At 52.7% G+C, this 27,918-nt stretch overlaps 14 protein-coding genes across 14 annotated transcripts; 10 read left to right on the top strand and 4 right to left on the bottom strand.

The window, feature by feature from the left end:
* Positions 1–299: 299 nt before the first annotated feature.
* On the top strand, positions 300–1,464 carry J4E87_007246 (uncharacterized protein; the record flags this gene model as incomplete). The annotated part of the gene is made up of 5 exons (XM_049378842.1): positions 300–365; positions 413–419; positions 567–636; positions 683–1,302; positions 1,352–1,464. 5 exons carry the CDS (start codon positions 300–302, stop codon positions 1,462–1,464), a joined length of 876 nt encoding a protein of 291 aa, XP_049231504.1.
* A 607-nt stretch (positions 1,465–2,071) lies between these two features.
* Positions 2,072–3,602, top strand: J4E87_007247 (uncharacterized protein; the record flags this gene model as incomplete). The annotated part of the gene is made up of 4 exons (XM_049378843.1): positions 2,072–2,080; positions 2,239–2,503; positions 2,552–2,914; positions 2,965–3,602. The coding sequence occupies 4 exons, from the start codon at positions 2,072–2,074 to the stop codon at positions 3,600–3,602; spliced, it is 1,275 nt and encodes a 424-aa protein (XP_049231505.1).
* Positions 3,603–4,095: 493 nt separating this feature from the next.
* On the top strand, positions 4,096–6,030 carry J4E87_007248 (uncharacterized protein; the record flags this gene model as incomplete). Its single annotated transcript, XM_049378844.1, has 3 exons — positions 4,096–4,144; positions 4,215–4,681; positions 4,732–6,030. The coding sequence occupies 3 exons, from the start codon at positions 4,096–4,098 to the stop codon at positions 6,028–6,030; spliced, it is 1,815 nt and encodes a 604-aa protein (XP_049231506.1).
* A 666-nt stretch (positions 6,031–6,696) lies between these two features.
* On the top strand, positions 6,697–7,167 carry J4E87_007249 (uncharacterized protein; the record flags this gene model as incomplete). The annotated part of the gene is made up of 2 exons (XM_049378845.1): positions 6,697–6,761; positions 6,825–7,167. 2 exons carry the CDS (start codon positions 6,697–6,699, stop codon positions 7,165–7,167), a joined length of 408 nt encoding a protein of 135 aa, XP_049231507.1.
* A 163-nt stretch (positions 7,168–7,330) lies between these two features.
* J4E87_007250 (uncharacterized protein) lies at positions 7,331–8,341 on the top strand (the record flags this gene model as incomplete). The annotated part of the gene is made up of 2 exons (XM_049378846.1): positions 7,331–7,336; positions 7,535–8,341. 2 exons carry the CDS (start codon positions 7,331–7,333, stop codon positions 8,339–8,341), a joined length of 813 nt encoding a protein of 270 aa, XP_049231508.1.
* Positions 8,342–8,928: 587 nt separating this feature from the next.
* Positions 8,929–10,225, top strand: J4E87_007251 (uncharacterized protein; the record flags this gene model as incomplete). The annotated part of the gene is made up of 2 exons (XM_049378847.1): positions 8,929–9,204; positions 9,257–10,225. 2 exons carry the CDS (start codon positions 8,929–8,931, stop codon positions 10,223–10,225), a joined length of 1,245 nt encoding a protein of 414 aa, XP_049231509.1.
* A 486-nt stretch (positions 10,226–10,711) lies between these two features.
* J4E87_007252 (uncharacterized protein) lies at positions 10,712–12,175 on the top strand (the record flags this gene model as incomplete). The annotated part of the gene is made up of 4 exons (XM_049378848.1): positions 10,712–10,732; positions 10,812–11,038; positions 11,111–11,640; positions 11,712–12,175. 4 exons carry the CDS (start codon positions 10,712–10,714, stop codon positions 12,173–12,175), a joined length of 1,242 nt encoding a protein of 413 aa, XP_049231510.1.
* Positions 12,176–12,713: 538 nt separating this feature from the next.
* Positions 12,714–13,635, bottom strand: COQ4 (Ubiquinone biosynthesis protein; the record flags this gene model as incomplete). The annotated part of the gene is made up of 2 exons (XM_049378849.1): positions 12,714–13,372; positions 13,425–13,635. 2 exons carry the CDS (start codon positions 13,633–13,635, stop codon positions 12,714–12,716), a joined length of 870 nt encoding a protein of 289 aa, XP_049231511.1.
* A 427-nt stretch (positions 13,636–14,062) lies between these two features.
* J4E87_007254 (uncharacterized protein) lies at positions 14,063–15,334 on the top strand (the record flags this gene model as incomplete). Its single annotated transcript, XM_049378850.1, has 2 exons — positions 14,063–14,203; positions 14,261–15,334. 2 exons carry the CDS (start codon positions 14,063–14,065, stop codon positions 15,332–15,334), a joined length of 1,215 nt encoding a protein of 404 aa, XP_049231512.1.
* Positions 15,335–15,503: 169 nt separating this feature from the next.
* J4E87_007255 (uncharacterized protein) lies at positions 15,504–18,417 on the bottom strand (the record flags this gene model as incomplete). The annotated part of the gene is made up of 4 exons (XM_049378851.1): positions 15,504–15,736; positions 15,796–17,521; positions 17,571–18,295; positions 18,351–18,417. 4 exons carry the CDS (start codon positions 18,415–18,417, stop codon positions 15,504–15,506), a joined length of 2,751 nt encoding a protein of 916 aa, XP_049231513.1.
* A 406-nt stretch (positions 18,418–18,823) lies between these two features.
* J4E87_007256 (uncharacterized protein) lies at positions 18,824–20,125 on the top strand (the record flags this gene model as incomplete). Its single annotated transcript, XM_049378852.1, has 2 exons — positions 18,824–19,784; positions 19,836–20,125. The coding sequence occupies 2 exons, from the start codon at positions 18,824–18,826 to the stop codon at positions 20,123–20,125; spliced, it is 1,251 nt and encodes a 416-aa protein (XP_049231514.1).
* A 534-nt stretch (positions 20,126–20,659) lies between these two features.
* CHIB1 (Endochitinase B1) lies at positions 20,660–22,123 on the bottom strand (the record flags this gene model as incomplete). Its single annotated transcript, XM_049378853.1, has 4 exons — positions 20,660–20,767; positions 20,845–21,315; positions 21,368–21,934; positions 21,986–22,123. The coding sequence occupies 4 exons, from the start codon at positions 22,121–22,123 to the stop codon at positions 20,660–20,662; spliced, it is 1,284 nt and encodes a 427-aa protein (XP_049231515.1).
* A 2,324-nt stretch (positions 22,124–24,447) lies between these two features.
* J4E87_007258 (uncharacterized protein) lies at positions 24,448–25,356 on the bottom strand (the record flags this gene model as incomplete). The annotated part of the gene is made up of 1 exon (XM_049378854.1): positions 24,448–25,356. One exon carries the CDS (start codon positions 25,354–25,356, stop codon positions 24,448–24,450), a length of 909 nt encoding a protein of 302 aa, XP_049231516.1.
* Positions 25,357–25,793: 437 nt separating this feature from the next.
* On the top strand, positions 25,794–27,637 carry J4E87_007259 (uncharacterized protein; the record flags this gene model as incomplete). Its single annotated transcript, XM_049378855.1, has 3 exons — positions 25,794–26,463; positions 26,516–27,257; positions 27,307–27,637. 3 exons carry the CDS (start codon positions 25,794–25,796, stop codon positions 27,635–27,637), a joined length of 1,743 nt encoding a protein of 580 aa, XP_049231517.1.
* Positions 27,638–27,918: the final 281 nt, after the last annotated feature.

The following is a 27,918-nucleotide window of genomic DNA, read 5'->3' on the forward strand; positions in this document are numbered from 1 at the left end:
TAGCCAAGTGGCATTGGCCATGAGCCTCCGAGAATGGGCTGACTGCCATCGTGTCGCACGCTGAGCTGTCGCGTTTGACATGTGCGAGTGCGTCGTGTACTAAGCAAGCTATGACGCGTGCGGGAGCCGCGGCTGCCACCGGAGAGCTGAACACCATAAGACAGCAATTGCTCTGCACCCTCCTTTGACACGAACTCATCTGCACGTGCACTGCCCAACACACGACATATCGTCACTGACTCTACTGCTCAGCCGACAAACACCTCCAATATCTCCAACTCTTACCTGATCCAGGCACAATGTCCGTCGAGGAAGGCACCCATGCCTTGGCTGATGGCAAGCAGCTGTATACGAAGACATTCAAAGTATGGTGGAGCCATAGCAATAAGATCGACATTAACGCAATGAGCAGACGGACGGTCCGGCCAAAGCCCGACTTGTGTTCATCCACGGATTCTCAGACGTACGGGTCCCATGGACACAATACTGAATGCATGACTAACGTTGCCTCTAGCACGGTGAGACCATCTGGCTACATGAATAATACCCTTCTGACACAGGTCAAGTCAACACGTACGGCGACTTCTTCCCCCATCTAGCGTCTAGAGGCATTGAAGTTTATACGTTCGACCAGAGGTGCGCACGTGCACTGCTTCCAATATTCACTACTGACAAGGTACAGAGGATGGGGCCGATCTGTAGCAAAACACGCCGAGCGAGGAGACACGGGCCCGACTACCCAGGTGCTGGACGACATTACCTCCTTCATCAAGACATTGATCCCGAGCCCTGTCCCGCTCTTCATGATGGGGCATTCCATGGGTGGCGGTGAAACGCTCTGCTATGCCGCACAGGGTCCGGAGGAGGTGCTCAAGCACATTCGCGGCTTCCTCTTGGAGTCGCCCTTTATCGACTTTGACCCCAAGTCCAAGCCATCACCCATCACGGTCTTCTTCGGTAGGGTCGCTGGAAAGCTCATGGCAAAGCGTCAGTTGACCAACAAACTGGATCCAAAACTCATCTCGCGAGACCCGGAGGTCTGCAAGCGGTTCGATGAAGACGAGCTCTGCCACGATACCGGCACACTCGAGGGGCTCGCGGGATTGCTCGATCGAACCAATGCTTTGTCCAGTGGGAAGATCATCATACCTGACAATGTCGGAGAGGGTGGCGTGACGAGGATCTGGATTGCTCACGGCGAGCAGGATGGTATCACTAGCTACCACGCCTCGAAACGCCTGTTCGATGCCTTGCAAGTCAAGGACAAGGAGTTCAAATCGTACGCCGGACACTTTCATCGCTGTAAGTACATGTCTGACCCAGTCCACGGTATTGGCACTAACCTTGTCAGTACACGACGAGCCTAGTCCTGATAAAGATGTGTTCCGGGACGACGTTGTAAACTGGGTACTGGCTCGCGTGACGGACCCTGTGGGTGACGATAGTGCGAAGCCAAGGCTATGAATCTGTGTATAAGCTCTCTAGAATAGGAAACAAGCGCGCTGGCAACGTAATCACGATACGATTATCTTTAGGTGTGCATTGCTTGGCCCAACTCGTACGTACACGCGCGGCTCCCGAGGCGCAAGGCGGAGGATCTCCAGGCCCATGTCCCTGCAGCAAATTGACGACGGCACGGGAGTGATGCATGAAGGTTGCAATGACATAGTGTGCGGTTGTTAAATTTGGTAACGTTCGTGATCGGTCGCAACAGAAGTCATCACTATTGATTGGACTGTCCCCTTTTTTCACCTGTGGCAGGTAGAGCATGAGATTGCTTGCAGATTGAAAATATACACCGGCATTATGTTCTCCTGGTCCTGCTATTAGAAGTGCGGTAGTGTGCATCTTGCGTGAGTGGGACGGATGGTGGCGCCCCCACAATTGCCGTGTGTTGACGCAAAAGGCGCCATGAGAGGCCAGGCTCGAGGGCCGATAGCAACCGCGAAAGAGGCTCCAAATTGTCTTGGAAGTATTCGCAGCGAGTGGCATTGAGGCATCCCGCAGTACTGAGAGGCGCAACGGCTGCCACCACATCCCATGTTACTGCGCACCGCCTGCAGCAATGGACATGGCCTGCGTGTCCAGTTTAGCCAGCGTGCACGCGTCTCACTCCACGACTCCTCTACGCAACCCTCGGTGCGACGACACGTCCTATCACGTCACGCCTACAAACCTCCCACCTGCCGCCCCAAATTGCGCGTCCTGTGCACGCAGACGACGACCAAAGGTGCCCAGTACCTCGCCATCCCGTCGCATACAGCGCCTCTCCGCAACTGGTCGACGACCGTCCACCGCAAACCACTCTTTTCCCCTTCCACCATGACGGGCGCCACGCAGAAAAGAGGCCACGCCGGTCATCACCACCATAACCACGACAACACCTTCCTCTTGTCCAAGAACAAGAATGACGCCGGCGTGCGCATTACCAAGATTGGCCTCTACGTCAACCTGGGCATGGCTGTCAGCAAGGGCTTCGGAGGCTACGTCTTCAATAGTCAGGGTGAGATGGCTAGGCGCGTTGATACGAACGTCTACTAACGCCTGCCAGCACTCATTGCCGACGCCATCCACAGCCTCACCGACCTCGTGAGCGACATCATGACGCTGGCAACAGTCGGCTGGTCCCTCAAGCCCCCTACGGACCGCTTTCCCAGCGGGTATGGAAAGGTGGAGAGTCTGGGCTCGCTCGGTGTCAGTGGCATATTGCTCGCAGGCGGTTTCTTCATGGGCTGGACCGCGCTGCTGGCCCTCTGCAAGCAATTCTTCCCCGAAGCCGCTGAGGTAGCGGAGCAATGGGGGCTTATACCACACCACCACCACCACCACGGCATCGACGACCTGGGCCCCAACATCAATGCTATATGGCTTGCTGCTGGCTCAATTGTCATCAAGGAATGGCTCTACAGAGCGAGTAAGGACACCCATAATAACGTAGCAAGCGCCCGCTGACAATCACTCCAGCCCTCAAGATCGCCAAAGAGCGCAAATCGACGGTCCTCGCCTCCAACGCCTACCACCACCGCGTCGACTCCCTTACTGCCTTCGTCGCTCTCCTCCTCATCGCCGGCTCCAACGTCCTCAACAATGCAAAGTGGCTAGACCCTATCGGTGGGCTTGTCATCTCGCTCATGGTTGTCCAAGCTGGTTGGGGAAACACCAAGCAAGCGCTACTCGAACTGGCAGACGTCGGCGTGGACCAAGAGATGAAGGACAACGTGCGGAAAGCAGCGACTGACGCTGTCAAGGATGTCACTACCGCATCAGAGCCAGTCAATGTGCGAGCGATTCAGGGTGTCAAAGCTGGCCAGAACTACCTCATGGATATCGAGATTGGCGTTTCTGGCACTTGGACTGTTGACCAGACACGCGACGTCGAGAACGCAATCCGGGACCGCGTCGGTGTCAATGTGCGCGGCGTGAAAAAGGTGCGCGTGCGCTTTGTAACCAACTCGGCGCAAGCACCAGACTTTCTCGACGAGTTCATCCCTGGCGACTCTGCTGCGGCGGCGAGCCAAAAATCCGAGGCAGAACATCACCACGACCACGACCACGACCACGATCACGAAACTACCGATGGCACCGCAAGGCGAAGGAAATGATTGGTGTACACCTATAGACAAGCATAGCTGGGCGTTCTGGAGTTGGGCAATGCAACTACCCGGCGGCATATACGAGACATGGGACACTTGTATATATTCTGAATATCCATCACCTGAATTCAACCCCGGCCCACGCTCTAGACTCGTACTTCCCCACGCTAACGAAATTCCTTAGCTGGCATCGGCGTTTGGCCGAGATGCAACTCCAAAAAGTCACAGCTGTACTCACGATGTCTCGGCACGAATTTATCCGCCATCCAATAATCCCGCGCCAAAGTACTGGCGCTTCTGCAGGCACCGCCGGCAAAACTGCCTGTGATGTAGCGCGTCCGTCAATGTGGGTCTTGCGTAAGTGTGCCGTAGCCGTATCGTGGATGTGAGGCAGGGACCTCTAACACTACGAGATATGGTCTGCTTATTTTAGCCATGTCTCGTCAACATAACACCCTAACATTATCCTCACAGCTCGAAACCGCACTGACACACTTCGACCATGGCTGATCAGTTCTTGGGCTTCGATTTGAGCACTCAGCAACTCAAAGGTGCGAATACCCCGCTAGAGCTACCCCACCATCTGGTCTTCCAGCTTGGACTGACGCTGCCGTGTTCTAGGTATCATTGTCGGTTCCGATCTCAAACTTATCCACGAAGCCAAGGTCGATTTCGATGCCGATCTTTCCAAATATGGCATTGAGAAGGGTGTCCTCACAAACCCTGCTGAGGGGGAGGTTTTCGCGCCCGTCGCCCTGTGGCTCGAAGCCATTGATCTTGTCCTGCAGCGATTGAAGGAGCAGGGTGCCGACTTCTCCAAGATCCAGGGTATCTCAGGTGCTGGCATGCAACATGGTACCGTGTTCTGGAGCAACGATGCAGAGACACTACTTGGCAGTATGGATGCTGGCAAGACACTGCTCGAGCAGCTGGAAGGCGGTGCAAAGGGCGAGAGGAAGGGTGCCTTCAGCCACCCATTCAGCCCAAACTGGCAGGACGCAAGTACACAGAAGCAGTGCGAAGCTTTTGATATGACACTGCAAGAACCGAGGAACCTGGCCCTAGCTACTGGAAGCAGTGCTCATCACGTAAGTTGCCAACACCCTCCCAGTCTTTATCAATGCTAACACCATGACAGCGCTTCAGTGGCCCTCAGATCCTTCGCTTCCACGACAAGTACCCCGAAGCCTACAAAGCGACCGCTCGCATCTCCCTCGTATCCTCCTTCCTTGCCTCCGTCTTTCTCGGTAAAGTCGCCCCCATCGATATCGGAGACGTATGCGGAGCCAACCTGTGGGATATCAAGAATGGTCGCTGGCATGAGGATCTTCTTGCGCTTGCAGCTGGGGGCAGTGACGGTGTCGAGGACCTCAAGAAGAAGCTCGGAAGCGTCCCGGAAGATGGTGGCTCAAGCTTCGGTACCGTCTCACCATACTTCAGCAAGCGCTACGGGTTCCCATCGTCGGCTCAGGTCATCGCGTTCACCGGTGACAACCCATCGACCATCCTAGCCCTTCCTCTACGCGCGTCGGACGCCATCGTCTCGCTAGGGACCTCAACAACATTCCTCATGTCTACACCACAGTATAGGCCCGACCCAGCATACCACTTCATGAACCACCCGACTACAGCAGGCCTCTACATGTTCATGCTCTGCTACAAGAATGGTGGCCTAGCACGCGAGCACATCCGCGACGCCATCAACAAAGCCTCAGGCTCATCCGACAAGTCCTGGGACAAGTTCAACGAGACAGCCCTCACAACTCCTGCACTTGGCCAAGCCCAACCCTCCGATCCTATGCGTCTAGGTCTCTTCTTCCCCCGACCAGAAATTGTACCAAACGTCAAGGCAGGAACATGGCGATTCCTTTCCAAAGATAATCAGCTCTCGCCCATAGCACCAGAAGCTGCCCAAGGCAAGACGGAGGACAAATCTTGGCCCGTTCCTCAAGCCGACGCCCGTGCAATCCTCGAATCGCAGTTCCTGTCATTGAGATTGCGCTCTCAGTCCCTTGTCGAACCCCAGGGCTCCCTCCCTGCGCAACCCCGCAGAATTTACATGGTTGGCGGTGGTGCCGTGAACCCCGCCATCGCCGAACTTGCCGGTCAAGTTCTTGGTGGGTCTGACGGTGTATACAAGCTTGAGATTGGAGGAAATGCTTGCGCTCTTGGAGCCGCGTACAAAGCTGCCTGGGGCGTACAACGTTCGTCTCCACAGGAGAAGTTTGAGGATTTCCTTGAGGCGCGATGGAATGAGGAGGGCTTTGTCAAGAAGATCTGTGAGGGCTACAGGAAGGGTGTCTTTGAACAGTATGGCGATGCACTCAAGGCTTTCGATGAGGTAGAGAAGGTAGCACTTAGGGAGAAGGGTGAGGCCGAGAAAATAGATGCTACCAAAGAGGCTATGGGGCTGCAAGGCCTGGATGGCCAGAGGTAAGATGGTGGTAGTGTAGAAGATTCTGAATATCACTTGATTTTTTGGGCTCACATCCCTTAAAAACGAATTTCTTAGCTAACTAACTATCTCACCCTATACAAAAAAAAACCAAACACCCTAGAGCCTACATTAAAATACAAGCTTATAAAGTTAGTAGCCTAATAGCTACGTAGGCTTCTAATTGTCTAGTTTTTCCCTTGTATAAGGTAATCTAGTAACACTATTCAAGGTTATGTTTTTCGTTTAACGGACATGTAACGAATGTAACCTTTAACACTCTAGCTCTACATTATTAAACTTTTAAGGTTATTATCTAACAATACATCTAATATCTAATAATACAATATAGAGTTGCTACTTTCTGCGCAGCAGCTCTATAAGAGTTGTAATTTTTGCGAAGTAATAGCCTACACCTTTACTTTCTTTTTATAGCCCTCTTATAATTTATTATAGCCTGTTGCTGCTGCAAGAGAGGGTGTAAGACGCCTCTTTTTAGCTATGCACGCTCTACTTTATCCTTAGCAGATAGAGCGGGCTTACTTACTTCCGTAGCCGGCCTGTACCTATTCACCTGCGTGGCTTGGCCTATCACCTGGCATATTTGACACTTCTCCACTTGTCGCCAACACCACGGTCATTTGCGCATACCGCTTCACGCGTTGAAACATGTCCGAAGGTACCGAGAACCATATTGTATGCGTTGGCGCCGTCTACATCGACACCATATTGACGTATGTATCAACGCTCTGCAACAACCCCAAGAATCAGAAGCTTGCTAACTCTCGAGTGTTCAGAGTCCCGCATTTCCCCATAGAAGATGAGAAATTACGCGCCAAAGCTCTCACGCGAAGAAGAGGAGGAAACACGGCAAACAGTCTAGAAGTGTTATCGCAGCTGCAACGACACGACCCTGAAGGAGCACATCCCAGTCCCATGAGTCTGCATCTGCTAGCTGTGCTCCCTGAGGAGCAATCTGCGGCTTCTCAATTCATATCTACGTCGCTTCCCGGGGTAAACATATCCGACGTGAGCCTCTTCCGCAACCAGCACCAAGAAGCCGCGTCAAGCTACATCATCCAAAGCGAAGAGAAGCGTTCACGCACAATCGTCAGCATCAACCAGCTCCCCGAGATGTGAGGCGATGGGACGGAGGTGGTCGCGACTGCCTCGACTGGTGTGCGCCTTCCACAACGTCTGTTTGGCAACGACGAAGTCGTCACTGCCGCTCTCAGGTATGTCACACATCTCAACCCCGCTTCGTTCTGCCTTCTCATATCCTCTCACCCTTCTCGCACTCATCATGGCGGTCTCAGAATACGAGACGGTTGCTAACATTGCTTGGGATGTTATGAGTGTTGACCTATCCGCCACCCGGCTGCTTCGCTCGATGTATCACAACTCTTCGGTCATCCTGGAAGCTCTCGACTACTTCTCTGTGCAATTCGCACCTTCTCTCCATGCGATTCTTCAGTCACGTACTCCACCTACACCTCAGCAGCTGCAGCTATGCACACTTCCTTCGGATGCAGCTTCCTCTTCTACCTGGGTCATTTACCTGCAATTCCTAGAAAAGGACGGAGAAATCATTGTCTGTGTATATTGCGGATCTGCGACTAGTTCAGAGGGTGGAAATGTAAGGCTTCAAAGATACGACTCGTTCTTTGACCGTGGCGCTACTCCATCAAACATATCTCAGAATATTCGGGATCTTGTCGCAGACGGTTACACAAGATCTGGAACATCATGTCTGGCATCCACTACAATTCCTGGTAACGCTCTAGACTACCAATTCCTCCGGGCACTCATCCTACTCCTTGAGGGTACCTTTCAAGCTAAGCTGTGGTCGATCAAGCCTAGCACGTATGGTAGCCTGACGAGTCAGTCACTTTGGCCTCAGAACAAGATACCTTACGCAGGCCTTAACTTTGGATCACCACTTTCTGAGGTCCATCCCCCTCGAGTTCTCGACATTATGGGGATCGCAAATCCAACCGCCGATACCAGGAAGGACGATCAAGATCGAAAGCGGGAACAGCGGAAGTTCAACAAGTCAACAAAAGAGAGGATAGACAAACAAGAAATACAGGCAAGAGACAGAGAAGCTCGGAAGCTGAACATAGCACGAACAGAAAAACAAGAGGCACAGAGGATAGCCAACAAGACGTACAGGGAGAGTGTCAAAGGAAGAGAGAAACGGCTGATAGCCGGCAAGCTGTACAGGGAAAGTGACAAAGGAAAGCAAGTTGCTGCGGCGCTTAAAGTGCGTAAAGCGAAAGCAAAGGAGGAAGCTGCTAGCTCGGTTGGGAAGTAACTCACGGTTTCAACATGATGAGGGTTCATCGGGCAATGCGGAGGGCAGGGACATAAGTATGCGGACTAGGCTCACTAGATACATAGGTATGCAAAAGGTAAACCCACGCATAGCAACGGACGCTTCAAAGCACGTACTTGCAAGCTTCCGCGCTTTTGGTGTGGAGTGTTCCCGGAAAGCGACTTGCAGCAAGTAGTTCGGATCGCTCGTGACAGACCATGACGCTTCCAAATCATGCACTGGGAAGATGCGTTCGAGACCTGATCTTCAATTCAGTTTCATCCATTGGTCAGGTGCGGCGGACTAGATCGACGACGCAGACGGGAGAGGGTCTTCCGGAGCGGCTTCCGGCCATCCATCGCACGCCTACACATCGAAGAACTGGAATCATTGACGCGCTACCCCGCATGCTTTCGCACTTTCCCGTCCGCAATGCAGCATGAAGAAGAGCAGATGTCGGCGAGGCGGAAGCTAGATGCAGTCGCGGGGTGACCACCGGGACTGTGTTGGTGACTTAAGAAGGCCGCCGTCCATGTAGCAGCACACGGCGGAATAAAGAGATTATACACTACCAACGAATCATCAGCATGAGTGGAACAAAGATCGAAACATGCCCCATGGGGTACCACCGAATTCAAAACATCCACAACGGCAAAGTACCGAGTGGCACCATCAAAGCTGGTGGGCAGGACAAGAAGGCTACTGGCGAACACATCAAATGGGATGCGCCAGGTGTTGAGAACATTCCGGACAATGAGCAAGAGAAGATTAAAGAGGTTTCTGCCCAGTTTAATCGTTTCCAAATGATGAACTTCAATGAGCACATGCATTGTTTGAGGGGCACGCATTTGAAGACTCAGGGTGTAAGTATTTCGTAAGGCTTCTTGGGATAAACTTTACTGATAACATGGGCAGTGTGTAATGGGCAAGTTTACGGTGCACGACAACCTACCTAAACATCTAGCCCAAGGAATGTTCGCAAAACCCGGCACCTACGACGTGATCATGCGATACTCGTCCTTGACGCCTAAGATCTTGCCTGACAACCTGGCAGCCCCACGTGGCATTGGCATGAAGGTCTTTGGTATCGAAGGAGAGAAGCTCTGGGGAGAAGATAAGAAGACGCAAGACTGGACCTTCAACAACTACCCGGTATTGGAGCTGCGTGATCCTCAAACCACATACGATATTGCAGATGCACTGGAGCGAAACTGGAACGACTTGCCTACCTTTGCAGACGAGCAGAGCAAACGCGTTGATGCCGACGTGGCAACCCTCGGTGGACAACTGCCGAAACAACACATGGTTGCTATGCCCGAGTACTCACAATCAGCCTACCGCCACGGAGCTTACGTAGCCAAATACGGCGTCTTCCCCAATAGCAAGTTTCAAAAGGACCTTGAGAACACCGAAGTCAAAGACTCAGACCCAATCAACATCCTCTCGCAGACCCTCCGCACACACCACCTGAACAACACAATAACCTACAGCTTCTGCGCGCAACTCTTGCAGGACCTCACTGAGCAGCCCGTTGACGACATTGGTATCGAATGGGACCCCAAGAAATATCCGTTTGAACAGATTGCTACCATTGAGTTCCCGCCGCAGGATTCGTGGCTACCTGAGTTTAGGACATGGTGGGATGATCGCATCACGGTAAACAGCTGGCATGGGTTGAAGGAGCATCAACCGCTTGGAAGCACCAACCGAATGCGCAGGGTAGTTTACGCCGAGAGTAGAAAGTTGAGGCTGAAGGTTAATGGGTACAAGGAAGAAGACTATGTGGAGCCCGCGGGGCTTAGTGATATTCCTGGAAAGGGTGTAGAAGCACCGCAGCTGGACTTGAAGTATCAGAGTGCTATTACTACTGCCGAGGTCGCATGATTGATAAATGCGCGTTAGCTAGACGTACGTGCTGGAACGGAAGTGCTTTTCTAAGATGTACGTGTGTAAGGTTCCGGGCGTATGCACGTTCGCTTGGTGACGTCTGTGTTGTGCGTGAACAAGTCTGAAATATCATCGAAGCTGCTAGACTAATGTATCTAGTAATAAGTGCAGTTGAAATACATGCAGCTTACAGGTAGGGAGTGACAAGGCAGGTGCGACTTCCGCAAGTGGCGGCTCCCCGCACATGCGCATGCTAAGTACCTGCAGCTAACTCACTGGGCCAACAGCAACAACAACAACAACGATTAGTTCACTCTACAAGAATACATGAACCATGTTTTGCTTCGTGCTTGCGAGACTGTGAGTGAGCTACAGCTGTCAAACATGCGAATCCCTTCCTTATCTTTACTGACATGTGGAGCAGTCTACATCTCAACTCTAACCACAGCTGCAAGCATCGTCACCATCTTCCCTCATATCAGAATGTCGTCTAGCGAAAGAAATGTAAGTACTTCAAAGTCAAACAAGATCTATCTGGTACTACACGTATTGTCACTAGACAAGACATATTAACGCGACGAAGGCGTATCCTTACGGCAAGCCGCACTCAACGCCCTCGGATGGTACACAACATTACGAAAACAAACTTTGGATGCAGATACAATACGAAGCATATGTAGACGGGATCGACCTGACGGTATTGCCCTTTGCCAAAGAAGCTATTGCGAGTATCGCTTCGCTAGCGAGTAGCATGGTGAATGTGAAGGAATTTGACTTCTCGACTTCAAAGAGGGTCGATACGCATACACAGTAAGCTCGATTGCTTCACAACACATTACCAAAGACACTTGCATTTATAGTAATACTGACTAATCTCAATAGCCCCATCCCGGACTGGTTTCGAGCCCTCGAATTGAACGCTGCAGGCCGCGCAACGCCGTCTTGGAACGTATCATCCCACCTCAAATTCATGAGTGAACACCACATCGCTCACTCTGTACTCTGCGTCTCCACACCCCAGGCTAACGCCTTCTTGACTGAAAGAGACGAAGTGCTGAGAAAGAAGAAGACAGTTGTCCTTGCGCGTTTACTCAACTCCTTCACAGCGGAACTTCGCAGGATCTATCCGGAGAGATTTAGTTGGTTGGCCATTATGCCGCTACCCCATGTGGAAGAATCGATTACGGAGTTGAAGCGCGTGTTTGGAATGGTGGGGAAACAGCCTGTGGGTGTCGGTGTGCTAACAAACCACGAGGGCATGTACCCGGGAGACGAGACTTTTGATCCATTATGGGAGTTCCTACAGGAGAGATCCGCAAAGATGGGAAGCGATGGGAGGGAGGTGGTCTTTGTGCATCCAACGGAGCCCATCATCAAGCTCGACGATGGCCGATTGATCAACTCTCGACCATGTGAGTTCTGTTATCCCAAACTCGGGCTCACAAATGACCAAGGGTTAGAGTGAGCTGACAACATGCCACAGCACCCCTTCGCTCCGGTCTCGGAGAATTCTACTTTGAAACCGCGCGCGCCATCTCGAGTCTAACAGCCTCATCCACATTCCTCAAGTTCCCGTCCCTCCACTTCCGCATATCCCACGGCGCAGGCGCTTTCCCCGATATCTCCGAGCGTTTCCTTCTCGGCTTCCCCAACATCTCGACTGCAGCAAGGGAAGCCTACAAAACGCGCTTTTGGTACGACAGTGCAGGACCAGTTTGGCCAAATCAGGCCAAAGGGCTGACGGAAGGAATGGGTATTCCAGTTAGTCAGATGGTGTTTGGCACGGATTATCCGTATGGCATCGGGTTTTGGGATGTGGATGCTAATATTGATGGGTTGGCATGGGCGGGAGAATTAAGGTTTGAGGAGAAGGAGAAGGTGTTTTGGGGGAATGCGAAGGAGTTGTGGAGAGGGAAGATTGCCGTGTTGGATGCTATGGAAGAGTAGAGTGATTACAGACTTCCCCTCTCCATAATCTGCCTCGATAACCAAATAGTGACTGTTCTGTGCTCCAATGAACGTATCAAATGTGGAGTTTGGTCGAGACTGCCTCGACTGGTGTGCGCCTTCCACAACGTCTACTTCTCTGTGCAATTCGCACCTTCTCTCCATGGGATTCTTCGGTCATGTACTCCACCTACACCTCAGCAGCTGCAGTTATGCACCCTTCCCGAGATTGCGCGACAGTGTTGAAGCTCACCAGTACATCGTTGCTACCAATCGCATGGTTTCGGCGTACGTTCTCAATCTTCGCGCATCCATGGGAGTAGACCCTTGAATTCGGACATGGTGCTTGCACAGAAATCAAGAACGATTCCACGCCAACCAAGAAAAAAACTGAACAGGCCTGCAGCCTACATCAACTTAAAACCCTACAAGATAGATGACTTGGTGTTGATGTAGGCTGCAGGCCTGTCCATTTTTTTTCTTGTATGAGATGCATGTGCTAGGTGGTTATTACACGATAATGTACATGGTTGAAATCTCATACGGCAGCCCGTGCCATGGTCTCTTTAGCCTCCTTTTCTTTCTTGCGCGCTTCACGTTCCGCCTTGCGCATAGCTCGCAGATCCGGCGGCTTCTCAATGCTGAATCTAGCTCTTAGCGCGTCGATATCCGTCTCCAGCTCTTCCTCCCAGTAGATGTTGATTACATCGTCACTTTGTGCGCCGTTGCGTGTAGCCCACGGCCCATAGACGTCCCAGAAACGCCTCCATTCAGCCTTCTTCAGGGTGAAAGCGCTAAACACAGCCAAGCCAGTCATGGGCAGGCCGGTATTGGCGAATTCGAATGCCTTGAGAGCGACCTCGCCTTCACGAAAGACGGGTAGTCCGACCAAGGCATGGTAGAAGTCGTGGCATTCGCGATATCGCTGCATGACATATGCACACTCCTCGTCGTCTATGTACTGTACTGGCGCTCGTGTGTCTGGCGAGACGCCCTCGCGGTCAAGCCATGCCGCGTATGCATAGCCCAATGTGTTCGGGGGGAGTTTGCGGAGGCGTGGAATATCGAGTGAGGTAGACGTTAAGCGTGGTCGGTCGCGTAGTATTCGTCGGCCCGTTGGATTGAGAAGCATGCGATCACGGAGCTTGTAGATGAAGTAGGGTTGCGCGGTGGCTTCGCCAAAGGATGCAATGAGGTCTAGCTTGTGTAAGCAGCGAACCATGAAATTGAGACTCTGGATCGTGTCTACCTCCTCTTCGCGGGTCCAGGAAACTTCCAAGACCCGAGCCGATTGCCAGCCCTAACCTTTCCGTACGCGTCAATGGTATGTGACCCTCATAATTCGGCGGAGGGCGATTGAGGACGGAAAAACAGCGTGTTGATTGCGCGAATGATGACGCTTGGAAGATTGAGCCCGACGTCAGCCTTTGAAGCTGACATGATCGCACACTTCTCGCCATTTACGCGTTTTGGGGAGGGTTGCGGACAGCGTGGGTTTGATGGTTCTCATCTGGTTCGAGCCGATATCATGACGCGATTCTTATCGATACGCCACATGCACCAGCCACACCAAAGTATTAGCAGATGACTCTTTGTCCAACTTCCGGACTTGTCAGCTGCAACATCTTCGATTGCTTTTTCAATAAACGAGATTTTACTTTGTAGTGGATAGGCTTCCCTTCAAGGTAGCGCGCCAAATTCTTCAGATCCTGACCCTACAAGGAACAACTTCAAATCAAGATACTGTGTATCCGCTTCTGGAAGGAACCTTCGGTACGATAATTGACTGTCTCAACCAATGAGATAGCTACAGTTCTAACAGATGTGAGAGTTAGGATCAAAGGAGTACTTCAGGCCTTTGGGCTATCAGCATCATCCACCGCAGCCATGACTGCAGCACTAGACCCCGGCGAACAACATACCCAATTCGTCGATTGGGCCAAATCCAACGGCGTTGAAATCGATGGAATAGCCCCAGCACGCTTCAGCGGTCGAGGAATGGGCATCGTAGCCGCAAAAGATATCAAAGTCAGTCCAACCCACCAAAGCTACCCCCAACTCAAACCCCTCAACTAAATCATCAAGAAAGGGGACAAGTTAGTCCACGTCTCCAACAAATCTCTCGTCCATGTGGCCCTCCCTTCAATCCAAGCCTTCAAACTCCCCGAAAATGCCACCGTCCATGGAAAACTAGCCGCCTCCCTCTCCCTATGGTACAGCGGCCAGGAACCACACGGCTACCAACTCTGGCAAGACGTCTGGCCCACACAACAAGACTTCGCATCAACCATGCCATTTCACTACCCCGTATCACTCCAGTCCCTCCTACCACCAGCCTGCAAAACGCTCCTCGCGAAACAGCGCTCCAACCTAGAAAAAGACTGGTCAACACTCTCACCGCACCTTCCTCCCGCCATCACAAAGTCCCTCTACACATACACCTGGCTGATAGTAAACACCCGAACCTTCTACTGGGAATACCCAGATCTGCCCAACGCCCACCCCAGCCTACCCAAACGACGTGCAAAACTAACAGCAGACGACTGCTACTGCATGTGCCCGCTAATCGACTACTTCAACCACTCCGACAACGGATGCCATCCCGAACACAACAGCCAGGGTTACTCTGTGACGGCCGACCGCTCGTATTCTGCAGGCGAAGAAGTCTTTGTCACGTATGGGTCTCACACAAGCGACTTTCTGCTCGTGGAGTACGGTTTCATCCTTGAGGAAAACGTTCATGATACTCTGCCTTTGGATCACTTGTTGCTGCCTTTGCTGGATAAGCAGCAGGTGGATGCGCTGAAGGAGGATGGCTTTCATGGGGACTACACGTTATTCGGTGCGGGTAAAGAGGAGATTGTGTGCTATAGGACGCAAGCTGTGCTTCGGTTGTTGGTGCTGGATTCGAGGAGATATTCAGCGTTTGTTTCAGGAGATGATGATGGAGTTAGGGATCAGGCCAGGTTGAATAAGTACCTAGCGGATGTGTTGACTAAGTATTCGAGGGAGATAGTGGATACTTTGGAAGAGGTAGAGCAGCTGGACTTGGGCGAAGGGGGAGATGAGGTTGCGGAAGGCCAGAGGGAGACGGTGGTGAGACGGTGGAAACAGATACGGGGTATTGTTAACAAGGCCATCGACGCACTTACTTCATAGGAACGTGCGAGAAAGATTCGGTATTTCAGAGCGCTTGTGGTTCAATTCCTCAATCTGCAACATTTATGTCATATATCATTGAGCTGTGGATACCAAGAGTCCTACTAAGAAGCCTGTTGACCTTTTACGCTTTCAAGACACGCTACTAAACAAACATCCATCTTATCACCTATGCCACGCTACCCACCACCAATGCTGCAACACCCTCTTCCTCGCTTCTTACATCAATCTTCATGGTCACACCAGTCTTGGCACTGAAGGCCATCCGTACCGTAGCAGCAACCTTGCCACCTGTGATAGTCTTGCCGTAGAGTTTGAGAGTATGGGTTGATGTTGACAAAGCGACATCTGTACCTTCGAGAGGCTGGAGGGATAGAGTCTTGGTGAGTTGCTCGGTTGCATCTGTAACGAGTCAGTCATTCGTTCGTCATTAGTGATAGCTCGTAACCTTGTCGACGTACCGGTTATGCTCTTCATGTTACCCAGCTGCAGTGTTTCAGTCGCCGAATCGCCATTCGACTGTTCCCAGACATTATCAAAACTGCCTGCATATGCCGGAACAACGTAGTCAGCACCAGTGAGGTACAGATCCTCAACCTGGTACTCATCTGGATACCCATCACCTTCCTCTGGCTCGTTTGTGCTAGGATCGATTTCCTTGCTTGTGAACTTGAGTACGTTGGTGAAGCTGGCGGCGATGAACTGCGATTCGGTCTCCAAGCGCTTGAAGGATACATAGACTGTACCAGGCTCGTTGGTGACGAGCTTTGGCGCTGGGATGACAAACTCTTCTTCTAATTGCACGTCACCATCGTCTTCCGGTGTAACAACCATCTCAACATCCATCAATACTGTGTCCTCAAGAGTGTTCTTGATGTCGTACTGAATGACAATGTGGTCCTTGAAGATGTGCTTGATGGCAGTGACGACGTATTCGGTCTCGGATTCTGTGAGCTCGACGACATCGCTTGACTTGAGCACGCCGCCGTGCGCAGCCAGTTCTGGAATCTTTTGCAGTTCCGTAGCATATTTCTGCGCGTTCGATGCTGCGTTTGCGGCGGCATCGGCACCAGCTTTCGAGGGTGCCTTGGTTGCACTGGGTGCTTTGAGGGTTGGGGTAGCGCCTTCAGTTTTCTTGGTAAGGTCTGCTGCATCTGCTTGCTCGCGCGAGACTGTGGGGATTTTGGTGATGTCGAAGGCTGTCTCGAAGGTGTCGCGGGAATCCGAACTGACGTACATAGCCAGCTGGTGCTCAAGAACAGGAAGAGAGAACATGGAGTCGTTACGAATGAAGTTAACAGCCATGTCGTCGTCCTCCTGGTCCATCAAACGAAGACTGAGCGCAGCGCGATCACGGACCTCGTCATCAACATCATCCAGACACCTTGTGAGGAGGACGTGGACAGACTTCTTGATTTCGGGGTCCTTTTGTCCGACGCCGAACTTGGACAGAGCAGAGGTCGCCGCAGCCCTAACGATCGCATTCTCTAGGACTACGCGGTTGTAGATGTAACGGATGTATTTGGTAGGGTGTGGTGTTGAGGGACCTTCACGTCCAAGTACGAACAGAATCCTGACGGCAAGCTTTGTGAATTCGCAATCTTCGATGAACTCGCAAAGTGTGGCAAGCGCATCTTCCTTGGCCTCAGGTACAAAGCGAATGAGGTCCATGATAGCCTCGACAACGGATCGCTTGAACTCGTAGCCGCCTTCGTCGCGCAGAATGCCGCTGAGGAAAGCAAGGAAGCCAGACTGCTTCGCCTTGAACTTCAGTGCCAATGTTCGGACAGCTTCTACAATGGTGACCTTGAACTCGTCGGTGATCTCAGCCATGAAGCCAGTAATCTGCTTCATCAACCTGTCAACCGAAGATTCGTTGCCCGTTTTGAGGAGTGTGGTGATGGCGAAGGTAGCGATGCTGCGGTTCGAGTTGGTGATGAGCGATTCGATATCCTGGTTGCATGAGCGAACAGCGTCTGGCTTGAAGGATGCCATTTGCGACAGGATGCGGAGGGCGGCGAACTTGGTGACGGCGCGAGGAGAGGTGAGGAAGAGCTGCAGGACGTGGACGGCTTGTACGAGCTCGGCATCGGTAACGTCGCGCATGTCGCAGATGGCCTTTGCAGCCTCGAAGTTGACCATCTCCGACTTGTGGCGCAACCAGCCGTCGAGGAGTTGCATCATAGGCTGTAAAGGTTATTAGTAGATATATTTCGGTGGGGATGATGTAGCTCACCTTCCGCAAGTTTGGGTCCTCCTCAGCGAGCTTAGCTGCTAATCTGACCAGCAAGACAGTAGCGGCAGGGCTCTTGACGACACCAGCAGCAGAGTACTGCTGCACCATCTTGACCAAGCTCATCCTGTCGCCGGCGCGCATCTGGTACAAGAGACCAATGGCATGGTACTGTGTCATGTAGTTTGTGCTGGCCTGGAGAGTGGTATGTGAGCCCCCTCCAAACCCTCCCAAGAAACCACCACCCGACTTGCTTCCTGACGCGGCCTCGGCGGCCTCTGACTGCCATCTTCGGACGACATCCTTGGCGACTGGGAGGAGGTGGTACGAGGAGACGAGGGCGGCGGAGGAGACTGAGGGGTTCTTGTCGACTATGCACGTCTTGACGAGACGCTCGATGGCCTGGACGGTGGAGGCGTCGATGACACGGCAGAGGGCGCGGATGGCGTTGGGGCGGTATACGACGTCGCTGCCGACGGAGGTGTCCTTCATGATCGAGGAAGTGACCATGATGACATCGTCGGCGGAGCCAGCGAGCTCCTTGATGACCAGGTAGACCATCTGGCGGAGCGAGGCATCCTTGTTCTGGAACAGCTTGGAGATGCCAAAGAAGAGGGTCGTGGCTTCCTGGCGTCCCCAGCTCTCGCCGGTGAAGAGCAGCAGCGCCAGCTTGGTCAGGATCACTCTACATTTCCTGGGCGAGATGGGGCTCTGGTTGAATACTCGTGCTGGACAGCGTCAGCGTCCCCCGCCAACCTCTGGCGCATGCGGGAGGTGCCCTACCTTCTTGGAAGACGGACGTCTTGTCGATCTGGGCGACTCCGCCGGCGTCCTCGTGCTTCTTGTCCATGGTGTTGTGGTGCAGCTCCGCGTGCTAGCTCGCGGTGTGTGTATAAACTGGTCCCGCTCTTCCTCCGCCTAACGTGGCCTCTTGCGACGGGGGGTGCAAACGTGTCCAAGTGCGGCCTTGCAATTGGAATTGGTGGGCGAGGAGACGTGGGCGGGGCGGGGCGAAGTCGCAGTGGTGTTTGCCTGGCCGTCTGGAATTGGCGACGTTGAAGATGCCCTCGACCAGCGCGAGCAAGTGCACCTGCAGGGATGTCGGCGTGTGGGCTGCTCTTGCATGTTCCAGGGCTTGGCGCTCGGAATGCGCAACTCAATGCGGTGCGGGTATTCAAGGCTCTGCCGCGCAAGATATACCCAACAATCCATTCACTCACTGTCCTCCTCTCTTTTTGTACACTCAAACATACGACATGGCAGCCTCAATCCCACGATCGCGATGTCTCTTCTCTTCCTCCACATTAAAAGCTGTCCCTCGCTCAAGGACGCCGCTTAGAACTTTTGCCACGACCTCCGATACGCCGCAAACCGCAGTACCAGAAGCCCCCACAAGGCGGTCACGACCACCGACATCGTTCAGCGATACACTGAATGCCGGTCCATCGTTTGGCGATTTCGTCAACCCCGAGGCACCCCTCTCCCCGGCCGAAGCATATGAGATCAAGACGGTGCAAGTGGGCCCGGAAGGCCGCAAGAAGACCATCACACGACTTCCAGAGTGGCTGAGGACGCCGATACCCTCAAACGCAAACCAGAACTACAAGCAGATCAAGAAAGACCTGCGCGGGCTGAATCTAGCCACAGTCTGTGAGGAAGCAAGATGTCCCAACATCTCAGACTGCTGGGGCGGAAGTTCCAAGAGTGCGGCGACGGCGACCATAATGCTCATGGGAGACACATGTACACGAGGCTGTCGATTCTGCGCCGTAAAGACGTCCAAAGCACCTCCACCACTGGATCCCCACGAACCAGAGAACACCGCTGAAGCGCTGCGGAGGTGGGGTCTGGGCTACGTCGTCATCACCGTGGTTGACCGCGATGATCTCGTGGATTCCGGAGCGCATCACATTGCCGAGACCATTATGAAGATCAAGCAAAAGAACCCGACGCAGCTTGTTGAATTGTTGGGTGGAGACTACGGAGGCAATCTGGAGATGGCCAAGGTAGTCGCACGGAGTGGTGTCGATGTCTTTGCGCACAACATCGAAACAACCGAGCGCCTCACACCGTTTGTCCGCGACAGGAGAGCCAAGTTCAGGCAGAGTCTGGATGTGTTGAGGTCAGCCAAGGAGGCGCGCCCTGAGCTCATCACCAAGACCAGCATGATGCTGGGCTTGGGCGAGACGGATGAGGACCTCTGGCATGCGTTGAGGGGTACGTTTATACAACCTGATGTACCACGAGACTAAACTAACGTGTACACAGAACTCCGCGCAAATAACGTCGACGTCGTAACCTTTGGCCAATACATGCGCCCCACCAAGCGCCACATGGCCGTCCACGACTACGTCACACCCGATAAATTCGAACTCTGGCGCCAGCGCGCCCTCGACATGGGTTTCTTATACTGCGCCTCCGGCCCACTCGTACGCTCAAGTTACAAGGCCGGCGAGGCCTTTATCGAGAACGTATTGAAGAAGCGGAGGATGGGCAACGCAGGAAAGAGCGAAGTCGCAGATCTCAGTGTCGCAGAAGAGACTAGCAAGACGTTGTAAATATGTAGATGTATGGAGATTCATGGGAATAAGTCATCGCTTTCATGCGACTTCGGGATTACCTCAACTCGATCCTGAGTAGAAGTCTGCTTCAACCAGGCTGTTCAATGTACAACACCTCTTCTGACCACATAAACTGTTTGACAGCATTTAATCCATGCGACGCCTCAACAAGCATCGAGAAACAAGGCATCTTTGCGCATCTTACGATCAACACTAAAAAGGATTGGTGAGTAAGGGAGATTTCGTACGTGTTTATATGTATAGACCATTACAAAAGGTCTCCTGTGTAACGACCCACACCTCTCCAACCTCCCAGACGCCGTTTGGCGAAACATCGCGCGGAAGAAAAGATAAACGACCGTCATATGTACAGAAAGGATCCCTGCGTGTACACCCAACCAAAAAGTGCAACTAGTTCCGAGAAAAACAAATCCAGTTCCCACTAAGACATCGCCTAGTGGGTCACAAACTTCCGACAACGTGCAGACGTCCATCCAGCGTCGAGATCAAGAAGACAACGCAGGTATGCGCCTAGTTGTTCGGCATGCCAGCGCGCAGATTCTCATATTTGCTCACCGGGTAGCTGAGCAAATTCTTGGTTTGATCCAGAGCACCGATGCCGCCAATATTCTTGACAAACTATATCGACATGTCAGCCATTTCCTCTTTCACTAGCACACACATCGAGGTAAAGCGCAAGAATTGAAAATACTTACCGTAGAGATCAAACTCTGGTCACCTTTCTTATCACTCGAACTCTCCCACCACATACCGCCACCCAGTCCTCTCTCTCGGATGTACGCAGTCTTCTTGGCGATGACTTGAGGTGTGTCGTAGCTGACCATGAACCTTTTGGCCGGGTCGTAGCACCAGCTAGCAATGACGCTGTCGTCGTAATTTTCCTGGCAACCAGCAACGGGAAGCTTGCTGTAGTCAAATACACCATTCTCCCAGGTACCGGGCCCGATGCCTGAGAAGGGCTTCCCAGGCCCATCGGTGTTTTCGAAAGAGCGGCCGTAGAGGGGCATGCCTAGGACGATGTTGTTAGGGTTGATACCCGCCGCGATGTAGTCGTCAACTGCCTTCTTCGTACTAAAGGGGGTGCTGGTGGGATTGGAAGAGGACGGGTTTACGTTGGCCTGGTGGCCGGCGTTGGCGTCCCAGGATCCAGCGTAGTCGTAGGCCATCTGGTACTTGGTGTTAGCAGTCAGTGTGAATTGTTGAGTCAAAAGTACTAACCAAGTTCCAGAAGTCAAGATACTGATCCATTGCCTTGAGCTTCATTTTGTTGTAATTCGTGGGGCCTGCGGGTGAAGCAACGGTGAGGAGTAATTTCTGACCGGGCGCATGGTTTTTAGAGTATTCGGTAAGAGCGCGACGAGTCTCCTGTAGAAGTAGAACCATGTCTTCTGCCTGCGCATCATTGGTAGGATATTCCCAATCGATGTCGAGGCCATCGAAACCAACATCCTGTAAGATCTGAACGGCGCTGCTCGCGAATCTGGCTCGACCTTCTGGGGTCGACGCAGGCTGGGCGAAGTGGGCAGAATACGTCCAGCCACCTATCGACAGGAGTACCTTCAACTTGGGGTTGCCCTTCTTTTGAAGATACAACTGCTTGGCGCATCCATACATGTTGGTACCCACATCGTTCCACGAGTCAGTCGCATAATGCTTTTCAGTGTCAGACCAGGAATCCGTCAAGAAGACTTCGCCGGTATCCCGAACATCGGCAAAGGCATAGAGAACATGGGTGAGCTCTTGTGCAGGAAGGTCTTGAGGATTGAAGTTGCGACCATAAATAGCCTGCAAGTAATGTTAAATGTAGATCTTCCGCATTTGGACCAGCCGACATACCCAATTGACAAAGTAAGCAACGTTCTTGTAACCTGATGCGCTTGAAATAGTAGTCATGGTGTCGTTGGTACCACGCGGAATCGCGATGGCTTGTACAAGGGTGGAGATCGAGAGTAATGATGTTACTCCCGCGAGCATGTTGGCGGCGCGCATCCTTATGATGTCGCTAGTGGCGCGCTATGCTGTGCTACGTGGCTGTGGCGCGGGCTAGTGCAGGTACGAACTCGGCTTGAGATGAGTGCCGAAAGCTCAAGTGTGTAGTGAAATCGAGAAAAGTATGATTTGCGACGTTGATATCCGGCAAAAGAACGTATATTTATATCTCAAAGAATAACTGAAGATAAGCTATGGCGAAGGCGAGTCGACTGAAGGTGTGTGTGAGAAAGCGTAAAGGAGGGTCACTCGACCATGCAACGGCCAAGGAGCGAGGGAGGAGCAGTTAGCGAATGCTACGAAAGTTCTCTGAAAGGAATGTGACAGTGGAAGAGAGAAGGAGGTCCTAAAAGCTAGCAGAGACCCAGGTCTCAAGGGTACATATCTTCGCCCACGCGCGCCTATCATGCTGCAAGCGCAGCATGGGCAGCAAGGCTGTTTGCACATACATATTTGACAAGATACGTCAGTTCCAAGATCTAGAAGCCTTATGGAGTGTGCCCTTGATCGACCAGGTACAGACGGCTACGATCTGGGAACGACGGTTAAAGGCCTCTAGTACAGACTGCTTGAAGCTCTGACTAGTCGAGTTGGAGACAAGAGCGACAAGAGAATTTGGACACTCGGTACATGAATGCACTTGGCATCTCCATCGGATATAGAACGCATGGCTCTTATGATAGCGGCAGTGCGATTTCGGTGCACTTCTCCATACTCCTCTAGTAAATAATGTGGAACGGAACGACAGCTCATTAGTCGCTCAGAAAGGACGTGTAGAAGTTGCTCAGGTAGTAAGTGGCTTCAAGGTTCTCGTTGCGATGGCGCTCCATGGAAAGTGTGTAGTGTAAAGCTCTCATACTGCTCGTTGGACCGTTTCGGGGTGTTAGGATGTGTAACGTCAAAATACAACATAACCATCAGATTGCTCTGTGATCCCATATCGCTTGCTACGCGCATCTTTCAAAACGGCATAGTTTCGCTGGGTAGTCCACGGGTGAAACCATGCATAGGCACATGAAGACATAATCCCAGTGTCGAGTGGAAAGCGAGCGCAGTAGATATGATGGTGTACTCGAGTAGGGTGCATGCGGTAGATACCACCTGAGCCGGGATGGGAAATTAGGTGTTTGCACTACAGACGGTGTGGACGGAGGATTCGAGCTTTAGGCTGTAGGAGACTATGGTCAGCTCAGGTTGAGTATTCAGCGGGTGATGTTATGTCTCCACTTCTTGCGTGCACATGCGTGTGTCAAGTCGTCGGACATTGTAGTCGCTTAGGCCGAGCAAAAATACTGTGAGAAGTGCAATAGCGCCAGGTGGAAACAGATGATGAGTCGACCGCAGCGTATCGTAGAGACGGAGCGGGGACTGAAGCCGCACGAGGAAAGGGTGCTTGACGGGAAGGATGGCATGCGGGACGGACGGGTGGCCGCATTAAGCCGCGGTGCATACGCGAGGTATGAGCAGATACAGAAGGAAACCCGGCCTGGATGCAGCGACCTTGTAGTTTGCCAATCTGCGAAGAGATAGGCGTCAAGCGCTCCGAATAAACCCTTTCTCGACACATTTTCGCGTGCAATCAGAAGGATTTACCCACGTTCGTGCACTTGTGATTAGAGACACGCGGTGCTTTGCTGGGGTCGTTGCAGATCAGAGAAGCGCTATAGCGATAGTACGGCCCATGTCTTGATAACGATTTAGAGTTGCTGGGGTCAGTACGCACGTCGCGATGCATCATGGCTGCGACTGTAACCTCGGAAGCAGGATGGCCAGGCCGCTGCCCGCCGATCCGATCCCCCACGGATGGCAGGGCTGAGTGCCCGATGCACATGAGTATGTAGTGACGGCGAATAGAAAACGTGAGTTGGAGCGTGGAGTGGGTAGAGATGGTGATAGTTGATGAGAAAGAAGCGTGGTCGTTCAAAAGGCGGAAAAAGATGGCTCGTGTGACCAGTCGTTGAAGTGGCGTGGCCAGTGCACGTTCAGCCTCCCACTGCACTGTAGTATCTTCACACCACTTCAAGATGACAGCTCGACTGAACCAGGTCCATGAAACGCCCACCATTTGCTCGCACTATTGTCATAGACCCAGAGCATAGTGATAAGGACGGCATCAGGTTGCAGGTTCACGCCTTCAGAAGTGGACATGCGCATGTATGTCATTCTTCAAGGGAAAGATTGATGCAAACGATGAAGATGAACGACTTGCTATCAAAGGGTATCATAACAACAATAAACGCCATGCTTAGCATATCCGAGACCCCTAGACCTTCGTAAGGACCATGATATCTGGTGAGAACCTCTCTTATTCATGCCCGTAGTCTCCGGACTAAGCCATTCAAAGGCCCCACGGCCTTTTTGCTCAAGACGGCATCTCTCGCCCCATCTCTTGTTCTACACATGGCTCTCTCGACCCTGCCGTCTTTGGTAACGGTCATGACTGCTGTCCGTCTGTCGGACCAGACAATGGTAACCTGCCTAATCGCCGCATCCGCTTCGATGTCCAATATGCGTGCGCTCCCGAAGTCGGCATCGTCTTGCTCGATATCTGAACTGGCCTCGTCCTCGCTTACGAAAGCGTTTAGAATCTTTCCAGTGGATGCGAAACCGTCGTTCTCACTATCCTCTTTCGGTTGTGCCAGACCAGCATCTTTCCGTAGTTCTTCCACCGCGTTGACGCGCAGGTGCCAGCTCAAGAGTTCCTTCCTAAGTAGTCTTCCGAATCGCACGAGGTCTTGCTCTGGATCGTTCTCTTCGTCTTTGCCGCTCGCAGGTAGCCACTTGTCCGACAGGTGCTGCAGAGGTATACATGGTGGAATGGTGTGCTTGTGTATCTTCATGGTTCTCTTGTCATGTTTTTGCTTGACGCTGAGCAAGACATGGTACGTCTCGACGAATCTGCCTCCCAGTGCTACGTCTATGCTGACGCCGAGGATGTTGCCGTCATTCAGCGCATGCGGGTCGGGATCTTTGACTTTGTATGCAGTCACGCCGGCGCAGGCGCGGTAGATGTTTTCGAGGTTGCGTTTCGACTGCCGTGTGATGACATCATTGGCTTCATTCGCGGGTTTGTTGTTTGTGTTGGTGATTTGAAGACGCGCTGCGAGGTGGGGTTGCGACAGCAGGACGGAGGATAGGTTCGCACGGTGGGCACGGAGTGTCGCTAGTCGTGTATGGAGATTGCTAATGTCTTCGTCGAGCTGTTCGGGAGTCTCCATGGTGAAGCAGTGTATTGTCGCGGAGGCGCATCGGTGTCCAGGTTGAATCGCGTAGAGCAGATAACGCGCTAACACGTGACTAAGCGTCGAGCAGGGGTGGCCGGAGGTGGGATGGAAGCCCGCGACTCGCCTAGTGCTCCGCCCTCGAGCTCGAGACTAGAGGACACGGTTCCGTATCCGCCCAGTAATTCAAAGCCGGTGGCCATCGTTACTGTAGGTATACTGTTGCCCGGCTGCCAACACGTTTCTTGTCATTCACTAGTCGCTCTCTAAACGTCCGTCGCAACCCAGAGTTTGCGTCTTCTTTCTCACGCTTCGCCAGTCTCAGTGCCGGACTTCAGCCACCTATCACCCGCGCGACTCCTATTACCTACCCACTTGTCCAACTCCACCACCAAAACCCCTCCTCATCGGACGCACACCACCGACGCACCCAAATGAGCAAACGCGCCTCGCGATCCAAGAACCGCGGCTCTGTACTACGTGAGCAGAGCTCCACCGACTCGTTGCAGGAGAAGAAGAACGGAAATGCAAATTCCACGGCCATGAACAGCGCCATGTTGGAACATCGGCGCAAGCATTCGTCATTTGACAGTAATTCGCCATCGAGCCAGGCTGCATCTCTCATGGGCAACTCCAACTTTTCGCTCGACGACGATGTGCCCAAGCTGGGCCAAGAAGACGAAGGAACGTCCAAGGGTTTCTTCGAGCTGTCCAAGAAGGACCAGAGCAACTTCCTCCTCCTCGTGCTGTTGTACTTCCTCCAGGGCATACCCATGGGCCTGGCACACGGCTCTGTGCCATTCCTGCTCAAACACAACGTGTCCTACGCTGCCATTGGTGTCTTCTCGCTCGCAGCCTACCCGTACTCGCTAAAACTTCTATGGAGTCCAATCGTGGACGCGGTATGGTCACCCAAAGTCGGACGCCGGAAGAGTTGGATCTTGCCCATTCAGACCATTTCTGGCTTCTCCATGATCTGGCTGGGCAAGAACATCAACCGCATGATGAAGGAGGCGGGCGAGACCGACAGCGGGGTTTGGACTTTTACGTGGTGGTGGTTTGCACTCGTATTCCTTTGCGCCACTCAGGACATCGCCGTGGATGGTAAGACATTGCAACACCCAAAACTGATATGCGCAAAGCTAATTGCAAATAGGCTGGGCGCTGACCCTTCTCTCCAAGGAGAACCTCGCGTACGCATCGACTGCGCAAACCGTCGGCCTGACCGCAGGCCAGTTCCTTTCCTACACCGTCTTCCTGGCCTTCAACTCCAAAGACTTTGCGAACAAGTGGTTCCGCAGCACTCCTGCAGACACCGGCATCATGGAGCTTGATGGCTACTTGAGCTTCTGGGGGTGGGCATACCTGATAGTCACTCTTGGACTGGCGGTCATGAAACGCGAAGACCGCGATAAGAACGGCGATGGCATCAGCGAGGTTTACCGCACCATGTGGGGCATCTTGAAGTTGAAGAACATTCAAAGCTTCATCATCATCCACCTCATCGCCAAGATTGGGTTCCAAGCCAACGATGCTGTCACAAGTCTGAAGCTCCTAGACAAGGGCCTCAAACAGGAGCAGCTGTCTCTCGTTATTCTCGTAGACTTTCCTGTCGAGGTCTTCCTAGGCTATTACATCGGAAAATGGTGTCAGACCTACCCGCCGATGCACATCTGGTGTTGGTCCTTCATCGGCCGCCTGGTGGCTGCTGGGTTCGCGCAGTTTGTCGTGTCCATCTTCCCGGCTGGAGGAGCATCGTCTGGTTTCCTGATGCTGGTCATTGCTGAGCATGTGCTATCGACCTTCATGAATACCGTCATGTTCGTCGCAGTCAGCGCGTTCCACGCAAAGATCTCCGACCCGCTCATCGGTGGTACCTACATGACGCTGCTCGCTACGTAAGTTCCATTACCCTGCTCTATCTATGTATTATTAACAACATCATAGCGTCTCCAACCTCGGCGGTACATTCCCACGCTACTTTGTCCTCAAAGCCGTCGACATGTTCACTTCGGCAACCTGCATACCACCTACGGATGTTCCCAAGGCAGATCTTTTGAAGGGGCCACTTATTACACAAGCCTTCTCTTGCTCCCTAGAGGCAGAGAAACATCGCTGCCAGGCAGGCGGGGGTGTCTGCAACGTCACGAGTGACGGATACTACATTGTGAATATTCTGTGTATTGTGGTTGGTGTAGTGACGTTCTGGGGCTACATCAAACCTGCCGTTATGCGCATACAGGCGTTGCCGCTAAGGGCATGGAGGATTGCTGGATAGGTAGATGACCTACGAAGTGTACGATATAGATGCGAAGCTTGAATTTAGATGAAGGCACATTGCGCGGCTATAGGCCGCTGATCAAAAACTTTTGGACCCAGAAACATGGCAACAATCCGTCTCCAAGCCGCTTGCGCACGTATGTGCCGCGCTCGCGCGTTCTCCCGTGACCAGGCGTGCTGATCGGCCAATAGTGGGTGGCCTGATGCACCAGTGTAAGCCACGCCGTCTGGAGCGCATGCAGGTACGTTTGCGCCGCAGTACATGTCTCAGACCGCTCA

Source organism: Alternaria ethzedia, assembly GCF_023757985.1.
Source record: "Alternaria ethzedia strain BMP 0044 chromosome Unknown scaffold_19, whole genome shotgun sequence".
NCBI classification, from domain to species: domain Eukaryota; kingdom Fungi; phylum Ascomycota; class Dothideomycetes; order Pleosporales; family Pleosporaceae; genus Alternaria; species Alternaria ethzedia.